The sequence below is a fragment of the Zootoca vivipara genome, chromosome 13 (assembly GCF_963506605.1).
Source record: "Zootoca vivipara chromosome 13, rZooViv1.1, whole genome shotgun sequence".
Lineage (NCBI taxonomy): Eukaryota > Metazoa > Chordata > Lepidosauria > Squamata > Lacertidae > Zootoca > Zootoca vivipara.
The window spans coordinates 3,268,112-3,285,236 of NC_083288.1; the positions used below are offsets into that span (position 1 = coordinate 3,268,112).

At 46.2% G+C, this 17,125-nt stretch overlaps 1 protein-coding gene across 3 annotated transcripts in view; it reads left to right on the forward strand.

The window, feature by feature from the left end:
- The window catches only part of SLC9A3 (solute carrier family 9 member A3), a 108,226-nt gene that overhangs the window by 76,527 nt on the left and 14,574 nt on the right, over positions 1-17,125 (forward strand). For all 3 annotated transcript variants that reach the window (XM_035134704.2, XM_035134705.2, XM_035134706.2), the window contains exons 5-11: positions 2,966-3,143; positions 4,554-4,774; positions 7,692-7,894; positions 9,516-9,605; positions 11,885-11,955; positions 13,420-13,549; positions 15,736-15,851. In XM_035134704.2, coding sequence (XP_034990595.2) covers positions 2,966-3,143; positions 4,554-4,774; positions 7,692-7,894; positions 9,516-9,605; positions 11,885-11,955; positions 13,420-13,549; positions 15,736-15,851 — 1,009 coding nt within the window. The remainder of the gene's footprint in view (positions 1-2,965; positions 3,144-4,553; positions 4,775-7,691; positions 7,895-9,515; positions 9,606-11,884; positions 11,956-13,419; positions 13,550-15,735; positions 15,852-17,125) is intronic.

The window sequence follows — 17,125 nt, forward strand, 5'->3', positions numbered from 1 at the left end:
ATTATTACCATTTTCTTTGCTCTGCCGAGCTTTGACTTCCCTCCCTCCCCCCAATCGTTTTTTTTCTGCCCATTCCTATCTCACAGTTTCTTTATTCCTTCTATTTAAAGTCAATTCGCAGGATTTATTTCAGTCCTGCAAGTGTCTTTAAACTTCTACCGTTCCTCTCCATATAGTCCACAAATTTACTCCACTCCTTTTGGAACTTTGACTCTCCCTGGTTTCGGATCCTGCTAGTCAGTCTTGCTAGTTCCGCATAGTCCATCATTTTTGTCTGCCACTTTTCAATCGTCGGTAACTCCTGGGTTTTCCATTTTTGGGCTAACAAAGTCCTAGCTTCGGTTGTCTCATTTCCCCTACAATTTAAATCCTTTTTTTTTTTTTGGCGTTTATATCTCCCCTTTCTTCTAAGGAGCTCAAGGTGGCATACATTCACATGTCCCTGTGTTAGCAGGTACTCTTGAATGGTACATCTTGTGCAGTTTATTGGAATGTTAACAGCCCTATTATGTTTATGTCCTTTTAAGGGCTGTCATAAAAAAAGATAAGTAGTTTGCTTGCCATTGCCAATGGGTAAAAGGCAACGATGCAGAAGGGATGGTTCAGACAGAGGCCCACTTTGCATGTTTTTGAGCTAGGTTATTCTATCTATGGTGCTCTGTCTCTCAATCTCTTCCTCCTTGTCTTTCTTCCATTTTCTCTCCCGCTTCCTCTTAAAAAAAGTAAATAAAAAGGAACCACCGTCTTGTCTATATATTATTTATTTGTGTGTGTGTGTGTGTGTGTGTGTGTGTGTGTGTGTGTGTTTCTACTGATTTCCAGTTTGTTTCCAGGTACAATTCAAAGTGTGGTTTTTGACACCCTACCCCCCCCCCCCCCCGCCTAAAGAACTAGGGCAAAGATATCTGAAAGGCTGCATTTACACATACGAGTTTGCCTTTCATTGAGACATGACTGAAGACTCTGCTCAGGCAATCTTGCCACCCCAACATATTTGGAGGCTGTGAAGTTGCCTTTCTCTGTGTGTGGTGCCACACCTTTGAAGTTGCCTCCTGAGAGGGGAGATTTTTTTTATATTAATATTAAGATACCACATGAAAAACATCTTTAGTTTCACAAGCTTTAAGTTAAGCTTTAAGACTATATATATTTCACAACAAGGCGTTAAGTTTTTAAGTCAGCTAGCGTGGATGATGGGAATTTTAGTCCAGAAACAGCTGGAGACCTAAGTTTTGGAAACCCTACTTTTTAGGGTCTTGTACAGTTGTTCTGTACAAGGACCCAGGTGGCGCTGTGGGTTAAACCACTGAGCCTAGGGCTTGCTGATCAGAAGGTTGGTGGTTCGAATCCCTGTGACGGGGTGAGCTCCCGTTGCTTGGTCCCAGCTCCTGCCAACCTAGCAGTTCAAAAGCACGTCAAAATGCAAGTAGATAAATAGGAACCGCTACAGCGGGAAGGTAAACGGCGTTTCCATGGTTTGCCAGAAGCGGCTTTGTCATGCTGGCCACATGACCTGGAAGCTATACGCTGGCTCCCTCGGCCAATAATGCGAGATGAGCGCGCAACCCCAGAGTCGGTCACGACTGCACCTAATGGTCAGCTGTTCTTAGTATCCACTGCAGAATAGCTAATGCACTACTTGTTGTTTAACATTTATGTTCCATTTTAAAGGCTTTTGTAAGATACTGGAAATTTTTAGTGGGGGCAGGGAACAGGAAACAAACTTTTAAAGCAAACTAATAAGCAAAACTATACCATTCTTCCTTTGGATAGCTGACGAATAGTATACAGAGGGTTTTTGGTTGTCTCCCTTTAAGGTGGCATACAGGCTTGCTCAAGCAAGGAAGCCTTTGCCAACCTGGATCTCTCCAGGTGTCCTGGATTACAACTCCCATGAGCCTCAGGCAACATGGCTGTGATGGCCATTCATAGATGCCACTCTGAGCTCCAAGGAGCAAGGGCACGATGTGACATGCCCTCAGCAGAAACTCACAAAGCAACAAGCACCTCAGTCAGCACCACGTGCGCAACTGGCTCCAACCAAAAATTAGTGGTTGACTGAGGTCTTACACCAGGCTTCCTCAACCTAAACCCTCCAGATCTTTTGAGACTACAATTCCCAGCATCCCTGACCACTGGTCCTGCTAGCTAGAGATCATGGGAGTTGTAGGCCAAAAACATCTGGAGGGCTGAGGTTGAGGAAGCCTGTCTTACACCTCATCCCTCCCTAAGATCCACCTTTCCTGGCTGTGGAGTGTGGCTTCTTCAAGGGCCAAGCACCTACAGTATTTCCCTTCTGTCTGTGGTGTCTTCCCTGGAATGCTCTCTGCACTGTTGGTCAGGCACCGTAGAGCAGGAGGTACTTAATACTTCAGGTAAACAAGTGTCTCACCAGCAGAACACCTCTTTTGAGAGTGGGTATCAGGCCCCTCGGGGGACCCAGGTGGCGCTGTGGGCTAAACCACTGAGCCTAGGGCTTGCTGATCAGAAGGTCGGCGGTTTGAATCCCTGTGACGGGGTGAGCTCCCGTTGCCCTGTCCCAGCTCCTGCCAACCTAGCAGTTTGAAAGCACGTCAAAATGCAAGTAGATAAATAGGAACCGCTACATTGGGAAGGTAAATGGCGTTTCCATGTGCTGCTCTGGTTTGCCAGAAGCGGCTTTGTCATGCTGGCCACATGACCTGGAAGCTATACGCCGGCTCCCTCGGCCAATAATGCAAGATGAGCGCGCAACCCCAGAGTCGGTCACGACTGGACCTAATGGTCAGGGGTCCCTTTAGCTTTACCTTATCAGGCCCCTCAGTGCAGGTGAATTATTATGATACCTGGGTATCTGTGTGACAGATCTTAGCTCCATCTCCCCAACTTTCCCAGCCGCCAAAAAAGTCAATAAACCGAAGTGTGTATTGTTTTTTAAAAAATCAAAGTGTCTTTTAAAAAATCAATGTGACTTTTGTTCTTGCAGTGTCTTTCTTCGTGGTGAGCATCGGAGGAACTTTAGTCGGAGTTGTCTTTGCATTCCTTCTCTCGCTTATCACTCGTTTCACAAAGCACGTCAGAATAATTGAGCCCGGATTCGTGTTTGTTGTCTCCTACCTGTCTTACTTGACGGCCGAGATGCTGTCACTTTCTGCCATCCTTGCGTAAGTTTCAGTTCATTAATTGATTTCTCTTTCTAATACTGCTGGAGGAAGGGGTCGTTTTAAAGTGATTGTAATGCCCAGCTGAGTTCGAAAACATTGTCTATCTGGATTAAAAAAGACAAAACCAAAGAAACTCATGGAAACTTGGGGAGAATGTCCCAAAGCTATTAGGCTTGGAAGCCATTCGAAGACCCTTGGGGAATTCTATGGTTTGTTGTGCTGCAGATTGCAATAATCAAAATGATATAGCTAAACCACCAGCTAAACCTTCATATAGCAGTGGCACTAGCATAAAATGGGGATCGTACTGTTCCTTTAGGGAGAGTTGGGGCCCTTGCAATGTGGATTGTGTCAGGGCTGGACTATGAGCAGCACTCTTGGGTGAGCCAGGAAGCAGAAGCCATGGGACACGGCAGGAGTCAGGCTCTTAGGGCAAACCAGGAGACATAGCTGCCAAGTCTCCCGTATTCCCCGGGAAATCCCCGTTTTTCCAGCTGTTCCTAGCTGAAAAAACGGATTTTTTTGTTTTTCCCCGGTTTATTCTGGAGCGACGGCCATTTTGGAACTGGCCGCAGCATGCTCAGAAGCGACTTTTGATGCTGCTCTGCCCAGTTCCAAAATGGCTGTAGTGCGACTTCTGGCACGGCGGCCATTTTGGAACTGGGCAAAGCAGCATCAAAAGTCACTTCTGAGCATGCTGCGGCCAGTTCCAAAATGGCAGCCGCGCTACTTCCGGTCTGCTACTTCCGCCCGGTCCCTTATTTCTCCGACAGCAACTTGGCAGGTATGGCAGGAGACCAGGTTGAGCTGGAGGTTTGGACCGAAGGACATACCAGGAGGCAGGGGTCACCTATCATCTTCCATGGTTCAGTTCCCTCTTTTTGGGGGGAGGGAACGTTTATTAGAATTTTAAAAGAGAGATAAAAAGACTATTCTCAAATATCGTTTTTATCCAAACTGAATCATTAATCTAGATAAAAACACAGATCCAGAGGAAAAGAAGAGAGAGAGAGAAATAAAGGATTAAAAGAGGAAAAAATTAAGTTGAGAAACTAATGAACTTCTTCATATGTCAGCTATATATAAACATAATTCAACTCATCCACTCCAATATAACACCCAGCAAGACTACTTTCTATAAACTGACATTATCTTCAGTTCAGAGGTTAACTGCACAGAGCAGCCAAACACAGATCCAATAACATCTGGCAGTTGTGGCAATTAAACTTTTTTATTTCCATTGCCTGCCAAAGGATTTGGCTCAGGTGGGTCAGTGTCTCAGAGGGAAACAAAACATTTAGGCATAGATCTGCATTTAGATTTCAGAATAGAACAGTTCAGTAGATATGACAATGCAGAACAAGTTGCTGCAATGCTAAGTGATTAAGATGTGTGTTGAATGTCTTTCAGTATAACTTTCTGTGGTATCTGCTGTCAGAAATACGTCAAGGCAAATATTTCAGAGCAGTCTTCTACCACTGTGAAATACACCATGAAGATGTTGGCGAGTGGTGCAGAGACTATTATTTTCATGTTCCTGGGAATTTCAGCTGTTGATCCTAAGATCTGGACTTGGAATACAGCCTTCATACTCTTGACGTTGGTCTTCATCTCAGTCTACAGAGTAATTGGTAAGGAAACTTGTTTTCCTACTAAGAGTGCTAATTACAGTCATACCTCTGGATACGAATGCTGCGGGTTGCGTACAACACAGGTTACGAACGCGCCAAACCGGGAAGTAACAGAACGGGTTACTTCTGGGTTTGGCAGTTCACACATGCACAGAAGCATCAAATGACGTCATGCACAAGCACATAAGTGCTGAATCACGATCCGCACGTGCGCAGAAGCACAGACGCAGGTTGCGTACTGCTCATGTTGCGAACGGGGCTCTGGATCGGATTCCGTTTCCAACCAGAGGTACCACTGCAAATTGAACTTTAGGTCTCCTGCATGTTATATCACCAGCTGGGTAGAAAAATAAATTAGAACATTTTGCAGGTTTTTTTTTAAATCAGGGATCTTGTTTTCATTGCTGCTTAAATTCTGCAACAAACTCTTTACAGATCCAGATTTTTATGGGACTGTGCAATAGAACTGCATTGTTCTCCTCCTACAGTGAGAGTCCACCCAGCAAGAGCAGGCTGCTTGCCTCTCTCCCACCATTCTTAATCCCCTCTTCCTCTTGCCATTTTGATCACTAAGACAGCTGCCAGGAAGGTGGAATCTGTACTATGTCTGGTCTAGGACTTGGCTTAGTGTGCCTTTTAAACATCTCTGGGCTCCAGGAAACTGTCCAGCCTTGCTGGTGGTGTTGGTTGGCGCTGGCCATCTTCCTCTGCTTAGTAGTGGTCCTTCCCATTTTCCAGAAGCACCCATTCATCTCTTCTCTTGTGTAAGCACTCAAAGCAAGATGGTCCATCAAGGCTTTTTTGGGCAGCTGTAGGCAACAGTTAACCCCCTGTCTTCCCAAAGCCAGGTAAGGAGGCTCTGACAAGGTCCTAGAGTCCTGCAACCTCTTTCCCCAAGCCTAGTTAGTGCTTTTCTCAGCTTTGGGAAGAAGTTGGAGGGGGGGTTTCTAGGACCCTGCCAGAGCCTTCATGCCTCGTTCCCAATGCCTGGTGCTTTGCTTAACAGGCTTTGAGAAGGCAGCACAAGTGTGTGTGTATCAGATTTTGACCTTGCTCCCTTCCCTTCCCTGCTCCCCCCCCCCCTGGCATGGCAAGGCAATGTGCAGCCCCTGGGTTCCATGTCAAAGTACCCTTGCAGCCCACTTGGTATGAAAAGTTGGACTGCCATGACTTAGAGGATCAGACTGACAGTGAAGAAACGCTGCCTGCAGTTGGGCTGACGTGAGTAACCCCTGATAGCTGATCAGAAGCAGATTTAAGGCCATCTTCATCTGCAGACCCAATATACGACTTTAATATATTAAACTTGGTTAAATAGATGAGATCTGATATCTGAGAAATTTCTAATCATCTTTTTTACTAGTGTGCTGATTAATTTTCAGCAAAAATCAGAATTGCAGTTAGCACCTGATAGTTTACCTGTGGAAAACATAAAACCCATACCATTGTGAACCCTTTCCTCCGCTCCACACTAAATGTGTGGAAAGCAATGTTTAAAAAACTGGCTCCCCCACTATCTCCCCTTATCCCTCTTTGCTTTCACCCATCTTTTAAAGAAGCAGGGCAATACTTGGATTGGAATGGTTGGGAACAGGTGGGCCTTTGTAGATTAAAAGATTTTTGTGAAAACAGTATCCCACTATGAAAGGAACAACTCATAGCTGCCATACCAAACCTTAAATGGTCATGGTACCACTTCAACCGGATGTGAAGATTCCTGTTAAACCCAGACACTTCCACTCAAGCAAACAGGAAACTAACAGCAATAGAGCACATCTTTGTTAACTTCCCTCCACTCTCTAAGGGCGTAGCTTTCTCAATTTATAAAGCTCTAATAACACTAGAATATGGCAATCTATTGTTCACAAAAGTGCCATGGGAAATGGACCTAGATGTGCAAATACCAATGGTCTAGTTTCTGCAAAAATAAGGGAAGCCTCATTAAAACTTCTGCATGATGGCATTATACACTGGTGAGGCTGTCCCAAATATGTAATTAAGTCAATCCCAATTGTCAGAGGGAATACCCAGTCAAAGGTACATATTTCCATATGTGATGGTGTTGTGACGTCATCAAACCCTTCAGGAATGCCGTCTTCAAAGAAATAAGCTGAATATACAACAAAACAATGGAAATGTCCCCTGCACTAGCACTACTTGGGCTTAGGATCCTGCCTGCTCATGATTATTCCAAAGATGAGCTCTGAGCCTTTCTACTGACTGCTGCCCATATGGAGATAGCCAGGTGTTGGAAAGCAAGAGTGTATGGTCAATAGCATTGGCTGAGAAACTAACATGCCAGGTGAGAGCAGCAAAGGGCAAACACAAATCCATATTCCTCTTATAAGATATGGCAAATGTTTATTGAATACATAAATTATTCAGACTGTGGCATGAATCCACTCAGCACTCATGGGAAAATGTGACGTGATCTCTGAGTAATCCAATGAAACTTTAACACATGATATGACAGAAGTCTGTAATTCTGTCAGGACAAGTTATTTGTTGTTTTCTCAAAATTTATCTCCTTTACCAGGAAAGTAAATGAAACCATTATTAAAAAACAACCCCTATGGAAAGCAGTTAAAACCTTTTCAAGGAATTGTTTTTGTTTCAAACAAATCCAGCCAGAGAGTTCCATGTGTGCAACTGCTATGGATGCTCATTGCAGTGCTCATCGTGGAACATAATGGGTTGTGCAGTGATGAGGTTGCACATGTAACAAAACATGAGGAAAGCTGGATCACGGCAGTGTCTGTTGCCTTCATTATTTGCCAGATTGTTACTACAATCTAGGAAAGAAACGTATTTTGGCAGCAGCTCTGTGTTGTGATGCTTCAGTGGCCATGCCATTCTTAATTCCTAAAAGAATATTGTTATGCAGGCTTTTGCTACTCTGAAACATTTGCTTTAACAGGTGTGATTCTGCAGACTTGGGTTCTAAACCACTACCGAATGGTCCAGCTGGGAATAATAGATCAAGTGGTCATGTCGTACGGTGGACTCCGTGGTGCCGTTGCCTTTGCTTTGGTTGTAACTCTGAACAAAGATGATGTTGGAGACAGAAACCTGTTTGTCAGCACAACAATCATTGTTGTGTTTTTTACCGTCATATTCCAGGTAATTCCAATCATTCAGCCTTTCTGTTGCTTTTATGGGCGAAGTGCCGGGTTAGGATCCTTGTCATGTCCTCTTCCCTTCTGGTAAAAAGCAGGGTCTGACCATCTGAATGCAGTGTTCGGTGGTAAGCTGTTTGTCATGGAATGAAATGAAATCCAGGCAAGTCGGTGCATGGAGTGGGTTAGCAGGTGGAGTGGGGAGAGACTGCTAGGAAGCAAAGTCTGCGAGGGCCCAATGAAGTATCAAAAGCAGATCTCAAATGTTGGCTTTATATTATGTCAGTGAGCGGGGAGTATTAAAAAAAATGTTTGCTCCGTACTAAAAACTAAAATCTCTGTGTCAGACCCCCATGTATTAGTAGATCTTGAGCTAATATTTCACGAGAGAGACTACACCAATGTTATTTGCTATTTGTAAATCCTTATCACTTTCTTTAAATGAGGCGAATTTAGAGGCAGGGATGCCATTTCTGCATACAAGGCACACACACAATATAAATTTATGAAATTTGTTATTTATTTTGCATATACATTGATCATTAAAATGTTTGTATTTTAGAGCAGCATCGCCTTCATTTAAAGACATGTGTTCCAATAGATGCCAGACAAGACTCTGACAGGTCAAGGACTAGTAATTAACAGGCAGTTACAAGTCATTTAGAAGCTGGTGGAGTGTGGTGGGAGACATTGCCCAAAGTTCTCTAAGGGTTACAGGTTAGAGGGTTGTTGTTTTATTTCACCTGAACAGCATGACTCAGTGGTTGTATCTGATGCTCCTCTACTCATGACTGAGATGTGGAAATTGCATGAGGGATGTGGTGACATATGACATGCCAGTCGGGAAGGAACCCACTCAGGTCTCACAAAATGGTCAAAGGCCTGGAAAGAATGCCTTATGAGGAACGGCTTAGGGAGCTGGGTATGTTTAGCCTGGAGAAGAGAAGGTTAAGGGGTGATATGATAGCCATGTTCAAATATATAAAAGGATGTCATATAGAGGAGGGTGAAAGGTTGTTTTCTGCTGCTCCAGAGAAGTGGACACGGAGCAATGGATTCAAGCTCCAAGAAAGAAGATTCCACCTAAACATTAGGAAGAACTTCCTGACAGTAAGAGCTATTCGACGGTGGAATTTGCTGCCAAGAAGTGTGGTGGAGTCTCCTTCTTTGGAGGTCTTTAAGCAGAGGCTTGACAGACATATGTCAAGAATGCTTTGATGGTGTTTCCTGCTTGGCAGGGGGTTGGACTGGATGGCCCTTGTGGTCTCTTCCAACTCTATGATTCTATGATTCCTAACATTTTCAGAGTGGCATAGAACATGTCCATTTAGAAGGACCAGCCACCCTTAGCCCAAGCAGCTTATTTAAGAATAAAGGACCTAGCAGATGAGCAGAGATGCTTGCGCATTATGTGATTGCACCAGCGCACCCTCTTGACTTGTTACAACTCACTGTGACAGATCCACCTACTCTCGGATCTCAATCTGCTTATCCGTGGTACGTGGTGAAAACGTTTGGTGATATTTCCTTCATCTTTGAGATTTTTAGTATCTATAATGCATGCACAACCTTCTCTTGTTGCTTTTAATTAAGGTGGGAGTAATTTGTCGGTTTTCCCTCCACAGGGTTTGACAATCAAGCCTTTGGTGCAGTGGTTGAAAGTGAAGAAAAGTGAGCAGCGAGAGCCCAAGCTGAACGAGAAGCTCCATGGCAGGGTAAGCAGGTCTCATGCTCAGAACAAATAGAGGTCCGTGAGGTCAAGTCTGGAGTCTTGTACAGTGAGCAAAGACCCTGCCACTTCCTAATAATACCTCAGTAATAATACCACCCTGGTAAATTCTAGCCCTTGCTTGTTTGGGTAGCGAGCAGTAAGAAGGCCCCGTGCTCCCAGGTCTCTCTCACTGTTGGTGGCATCTGCGCACTGGAGTTGGGATAGCATGCAGGGGGCTGGGCAGCCAACTCTTCTGTTGTTGTTGACATCTATCTTGAGAGACAATGAAGTGCTCCTCCAGGGGTGATGATCACAGCGCCTGCTGTGCCTGTAGAGACCGGGAGCTCATAATGGTTGCCTCCCATGTTGTTTCTGCTGTGTTAGTAGCACCAAAGTGATCTCCCCACGGCACAAGCCTGGGCAGTGTGTGGGGAGGTCTTGGGCTGCCCAAACAACAAGACCCTTCCCCTCAGCCTGACTGAGGTGGTCGAAAGGACAGCAGAGCAATACATTTGGCACTAGCTTGGCTGCAGAAGCTGCCAGAAAGAGGCCTTCGGGGCTCCACTCTGGATTTGTGTCAGGTGTATTCCGTAGCTTTTCCTTCTCCTGAAGATGTCCCACAAGGCAGTGGGTAAACTCTCCCAACACTACAATTCTGTGATTCTAGGTACAGTGGTACCTCTCCTTACGAATAACTCTACTTACAAATGTTTCTACTTACGAATGGAGCTCCGTCCGCCATCTTGGATGCGGTTTAGATAGGATTTTTTCTACTTACGAATTTTTAGATAAGGTTGCTTCTACTTACGAATTTTTTCTCCCAATGCATTCCTATGGGATTCGACTTACAATTTTTTTCGACTTACAAATGTGCATTCGGAACACATTAAATTCGTAAGTAGAGGTACCACTGTATGTTCATAAACAGATGAAACCCATTTTAGCTACTGTATACTGTACAAGTGGGACTTGTAACAATATGTTGCTGTGCAGGGTGTTCCTATTCAGACTTCCAGGCAGCCATGGATACTCCCTTCTGCCCACCCCCTGCAAACAATCACTTAGCATTCCATGTTTCATCCACATCTGTTTTTGGACTTCTGTAAACCAGACTGATTGTGCCATTTTGGTCACATAAGGATAGGCCAGGCATAGGCAAACTCGGGCCTCCAGATGTTTTGGGACTACAGCTGCCACCATCCCTAGCTAACAGGACCAGTGGTCAGGGATGATGGGAGTTGTAGTCCCAAAACATCTGGAGGGCCGAGTTTGCCTATGCCTGGCCTATCTTTATGTGACCAAAATGGCACAATCAGTATGGTTTACAGAAGTCTGGAGGGCCGAGTTTGCCTATGCCTGGGACAGGCACCCAGAAAATGAGATCACTGTTAGTATAGAAGTGAGAGGGCCTTTTCAGTTGTGGCTCCTCATCTGTGGAAGGTCTGCCAGACCGCATCGTTGGCATCAGGTAAAGATTCACCTTCCCCTCTGCTTTTGATAGACTGAACTTACCGGTATGATGTTTGTATTTTCTGAGCTGCAAAAGCTTCCTGCGGTGGTTATGGTGGCGGGAAGTGTGTGTTTGTTTGTGTGTGCATACATGCACATACATGTATCTTCCTATATACATAAAAATGTAAAGCTGTCATTGCACAGGCCCCCATGGGAGAATTTGTAACTACATCATCACATTCCTGGCTTTGCATAAAGGGGGAAGGGAGCAAAAGAGAAGGAAAGTTTTTAAAAAGTGGATTTAAACAACAGAAGAAGTTTGAATTAAGGAAACAGAGGGAAAACTTGTGATTTTAAACAGTGGTAGAGGTGTGAATTGCACCTGGGAAGCGGAGCCCTTCCTGCACTGATTGCTTTGAAGCGGCTGACTAGCACCTTCCACCAAGGTCTTTGAGGTTGGCCACTTGGGCTCCTGCTGCAAATAACTTGCATGTTGGGGAGGGGGGGCTGCTGGCCCCTCAGGAGGGCCTGGCTTTGCTGAGAGTAGCCCCACACAGCAGTGGCACAGCCTGTAGGGGGCACTGCTCAAGTCCTGGGATCAGCAATCCTACTGACAGTACAGCATGTGGAGGGAGCAGAGTCAGGGTCCCAGGCTCTGGGACAGAGGTCAGACTCTGGTCTTTTGCACAACTGATACCAAGAATGACTCTCACAGTGGTGCTTTATCTTTGGTGTGTATACGTTGACCAAACCTGGCCTCTGTCTGCATCTAAACGGTTATATGTTAGTCTGCAATTACCCAACCACCTTTTGTGGTCTTTGTTTTCACAGGCCTTTGACCACATTCTTTCAGCCATTGAAGATATATCTGGTCAAATAGGACATAATTACCTGAGAGACAAGTAAGTGGAGTCAGGCACCTTTGTCTTACGAGAATGGAACAGTTTGACAAATGGAAAAGGTGGACTAAAATAGCACGATAGGATGGCCTGACATCTGGTCATCTGCCAATCAAACTTATATTTGGTGATACAGGTCAATGTTGAGAAACGGCACACTTTCTCGTAAGCTTTGGAATTTCTGGAATTCTTCCCACTCTTTTGACATCACAATTACAGCTCTTTGCATTAACTGTGCCAGTTTAAAACAATTCCAAAATTTGCATATCTTAACCCCCTTCTTAAAAGGTAAAGGTAAAGGGGCCCCTGACCATCAGGTCCAGTCGTGTCCGACTCTGGGGTTGTGCTTCTTATGAGTGCCAAATACTTACAGTATTTTATTAGTTTGCTTTTTACTCTCCTTGGAAAAGCAAACTTGTGAGGCCATTAAAACCATGATTTGATTTGATTTGTACCCTGCCCATCTGACTGGGTTGCCCCAGCCCCTCTGGGCTTAACGCAACAAGCTTCTCTTAACATCATATGCCTTGGCAAAATAACTTGGAAGGGCTCCCTTGCTGTACACCTTGAACACTTCTTCCATAGCCTCCAGGTATCATAGTGGGGTCCAAGAGAGGGAGGGACATGCCTCCCCAGTTCAGGGTGACAGCCAGGCCCAACTGCTTACTATTGCGGCCATCGGCTTGGCTGGGCTTTGGCGTCTGTTGGGTGGTTGAGTGAATCTGTCCTGAACAGCAGACAGCATGACTGCCCCCCCCTTCATTGGAAGGAAGGGGATGTGGGACATTGGAGGCAGCATTAAAGAACATGCAGGTTGCAATGAAAAGCTGAGCATCAGGTGGGCTGGTGTTGGGAACCAGTGCTGCAGTGACCTGCTGAAGGTGGCACTGGGAAGGCGGACAGATGAAGGCAGGAACTGGTGCGGAAAGTGATGCTTGTTAATAATAATGAATAATAATAATAATAAATTTATTATTTATACCCCACCCATCTGGCTGGGTTTCCCCAGCCACTTTGGGCGGCTTCCAGAAGTTTGTTTTATAAGTGTTGACCCTAAGGGGAGTGGCAGTATTTGGGGCTGCATTTCAGGTAGTAAAAAGTCTTAGATCTTCTGAGGTAAGAGGTTAGCTCCCTGCTTCAGAAAAGGGGTAAAGATGGGAACACTAGCCTTACCTCCCAACAGTGATTCTTCTCCCCCCCCCAAAAAAGTGAAATTTTATCTTTGGTGATTTGCCTACAGGATTCTCTGGCCTGACTGTACATTGCGTGCCCCAAAGAAAAATGCCTCATTTCCTCTAAATTGCCCATTGTGAGCCACATCACAAGAAAAGAATTGGATGTCTTCAAGTTATATTGTTATTGTCTCCACACCCTGGGATGGGGTGCCCACCTTGATTACCTAATGCTTGATTACCTAATGCCCCATTTAATTAATAGCTGATACATATGTTGTGTTTGAATCATCAGGTGGACTAATATTGACAGGCAAATCCTCAGCAAAGTACTGATGAGAAGATCTGCTCAGAAAAGTAGAGACCGAATTGTTAAAGTTTTCCGTGAGCTCAACTTGAAGGATGCCATTAGCTACGTGGCTGAGGTAATTCTAAATATATTTCATATTTCAGGATGAAACATGTCTATTTTAGGTTTGTTTCTGCCTGTTGGTGATATATTAGCACTTTAGCATACATAATCAGGCCCAAGTTAAGCATTTTTTCATCCCATTCATTTCAAGGATAAATATAAGTATGTTGAACTCTCTTCTGTTGTAATGAATGGGATCTAACATTGCTTAGCTCTTGGCTAGGTTATATCTGTGATCTTGGAGATAATACAGAGATCATAGTGAATCTGTTTTGTTGGCACAAGCAACATAAGAGTCAACAGGTTTAGGAACAAAAGATTACGGTTCATAGCACGATGTGGTTATTTTTGGTCAGGTGTGTATTGTTTGGTTCTCCAAACTTTGACTCTTTGTATGGCTGGATCTTAAAGTCCATCACTTCTGAAGAATCCACTTCAGTACCTGCCTTGATACGTAGAGCAGAGGTGGGCTTATTTCAAGTTTGTGGGGTATGCTTTATTTTTTACCAGCCAGTGGCAGATGCACACAAAATTGTGTTCCAGAGATTGAACCAGTTACCTACCTCAACCCTTGAGCCATACTCTAGTCTAAAATATCATGCATTGCTTAAATACAAAACTACATCTGAATTGCTGCAGCTCAGAGATTCTAATGCAATATTCTAAAACTCAGATTTTAAAGGTGAAGAACCCTGGGGTTGTGAGACAATCCATTAGTCAGTCAGATAAGCAGATAGTATAAGGCCAGCCATGGCAAAAATTGATTTTTGCTTTTACTTGCTGCCATTAAACTAACGGGAGTCAGAATCCTTGCCAATCTATTGTAAGAGATCAGAGATCAAGTAGATCCCAATTTACATCCTGCAAACCTCCAGTGTATATAATCTACCGGGACGTGTTCTACCGTGTTTCCCCTTTTTTAAGACACCGTCTTATAACTTTTTTCCCTCAAAAAAACACACGGTGTCTTATTTTCAGGGGATGTCTTATTTTTTAAATTATGTTTTTATGGTACCTTAAGGCCTCCTTGGCCGGGCCGGCCGAGGGCTCGGGGTGCTGCTGGGTGCTCTGCATGGTGCTGCTGGGCGCTCTGCGAGGCGCTGTAGCAGCAGCAGGTTCCAGGCACCGAGGCAACAGGTCGCTGGCTCTTTGCTCTGCCCAGCACTGCCGGGCGCTCGGCGCTGCGGAGCGCTCCGCTCTGCAGCCGCCGATTCCGGCGGCGGGGCGGCAGGTCTCCTCAGCTGGGCAAAAAAAGAGAAAGAGGCAGGCCGATCCTATGCGGAGCGAACCTTCATCTGCCCGCGCTTCAGCATGCGGGACCCGGGAGACGCTGCAGCGGGGAGAAGAGGCAAAGGGGGAGGAGGAGGAGGCGGTGGAGGGGGAGGTGGCTCCGGCTTCGCCTCCTTTCCTCCCTTGCAAGGCTCCTCGGCAGCCGCAGCGGAAGGCAGAACCTCGGGCCCGGGAGCCCCCAACCGGCACTCACTGGGCTCGTGTGTCTGTTAGCTGCCCCCATCGCTTGGATTCACACCGCCTCTGCCATTTTCCTGGGGCTCCGCACATGCCCGGCAGCAGCACGGGGGGGGGCTTCCCTCCCCCTTCGCGTCCTCCCTTCACAGCCCCCTGACAAACCCACCGCCTCCGCCGCTACCACCATGCTGCGGACCCGGCTCGGAGGTTTCGGTGGTGGTTTCGGAAGAGGGAGCGGGGGGAGGGCCCGCTTCGGCAGAGATTAAAAACTCTCTCGCGCTCTGCGAATGCGGCAGGCGCGCAAAAACTAAATAACTAAAACAACAACAGGGGGACGAAGAGCGTGCGGGGTGGCAGCAGTGGCGGAGGTGGCGATAGCGAGGCTGGCCACCCTCAGGAGCTCTATCCAGGGCCGTCTTAGGTATGGCTTATTTTCGGGGTGTGGCTTATATTTCTCAAATGCTTGAAAATCCTGCTACGTCTTATATTATGACTACGTCTTAAAAAGAGGGAAACACGGTAGTTAGCGAAAACGTTTCTCCAGAGGTATGACTACTATTTTTTATTGCTTTTAGCTCAGAGAAACCCTATGAAACTATTTCCATGTTTTCATGATGCTTCTTGGTACTTCAGTAGCTCATGAGCCATAGTAAAAAATAAAACTTGCTCTCTACTTGAAAGCCCCATAGTACCATGTGTTTGAGTGTGTATGTTGTATTCTTTGTTAAACAGGGAGAGCGAAGAGGTTCTCTGGCATTTATCCGCTCAGCAAGTATTGACAACACGGCCAATGTGGACTTCAGCATTATTAATCAAATGAATGGAGAGCCCTCTGTTTCCCAGTTGCTGTAAGTAAGGCCACAAGTTTTGCCCCGTACTTTATGAATCCAGTTTTATGTCCGCCAATAGCTCAAAAGCTAATGCATCACAAGTCCAGTAGGGAGAGAAATGTGAAAAGGAACCTTTTGGGTACAGTCCAGCCAGAGTTAAGTATTTAAAGTCCCAGTGCTTTTAATGTGACAGATTCCATAAACCACTTAACTCTCCCATTGAGATTGATGGGACTGGGAAGTGGTTGACTTGGCTTTCCTGCTACTATTTATTTGATTTGTAGCCTGCCCTATTCCATGGGCTCGGAGCATCTTATAGCAGTCTTTCTGAATGTCAATAGTTCTGTCCCCAGGGGTTTGCAATCTGAAGGAGTTATGCAGCACAATCCTATGTATGTCTACTCCCACTGTGTTTAACAGAGCTTACTCCTCAGTACGTTTAGCTCTGCAGCATTTTGAGGCATGTCTACTCAGAAACTAGTCCCATTGTTTTCAAGGGGCTTACTCTCAGGTAAATTGTGGTGTATTAGAATATAGACTAGGGACCCAGGTGGCGCTGTGGGTTAAACCACAGAGTCTAGGGCTTGCTGATCAGAAGGTCGGCGGTTCGAATCCCTGCAATGGGGTGAGCTCCTGTTGCTCGGTCCCAGCTCCTGCCCACCTAGCAGTTCAAAAGCACCTCATAGTGCAAGTAGATAAATAGGGACCGCTCCGGCGGGAAGGTAAACGGCGTTTCCGTGCGCTGCTCTGGTTCACCAGAAGCAGCTTTGTCATGCTGGCCACCAGGGGCGTACCCAGGATCAAAACTAGGGGGGGGGGCAAGGGGCGGGGCCAAGGCGCGGGAGGGGAGGGGCCACAAAGTTGGAATGTGGGCGGGGCTACAGAGCCCAGGTGAAATCAAAATAAACCTGAAGCGACGGCGGCGAAGGGGAGAAAACCAGCGGCCGCCTAGAGGAGAAGAGGGAAGTCTGGGGGTGGGCGGGGGGGGGAGAGAAGGGAACCAGGCTTGGATCGGGGCCTCCGCGGAGGTCTGGAGCAAAGCCCCGGCCTCCGCGAAGCTATCCGAGGCTCCGTTGCTGCAGCGGTCTGGCAGGCGCTGAACGACTCCCGACGTTCGGGAGACCTTTGAGCACAGCCGCGCTGTGCGCATGCGCCCTGCACGGCGGCCGCCGGAGTCCACAGCCGCGCTGTGCGCATGCGCCCCGCTTTGCGCATGCGCAAAGGTCTACCGAACGTCGGGAGCGTCAGCCCTTGCCTCCTCCCACACAGCGCGGCTGTGTGGACTCCGCACG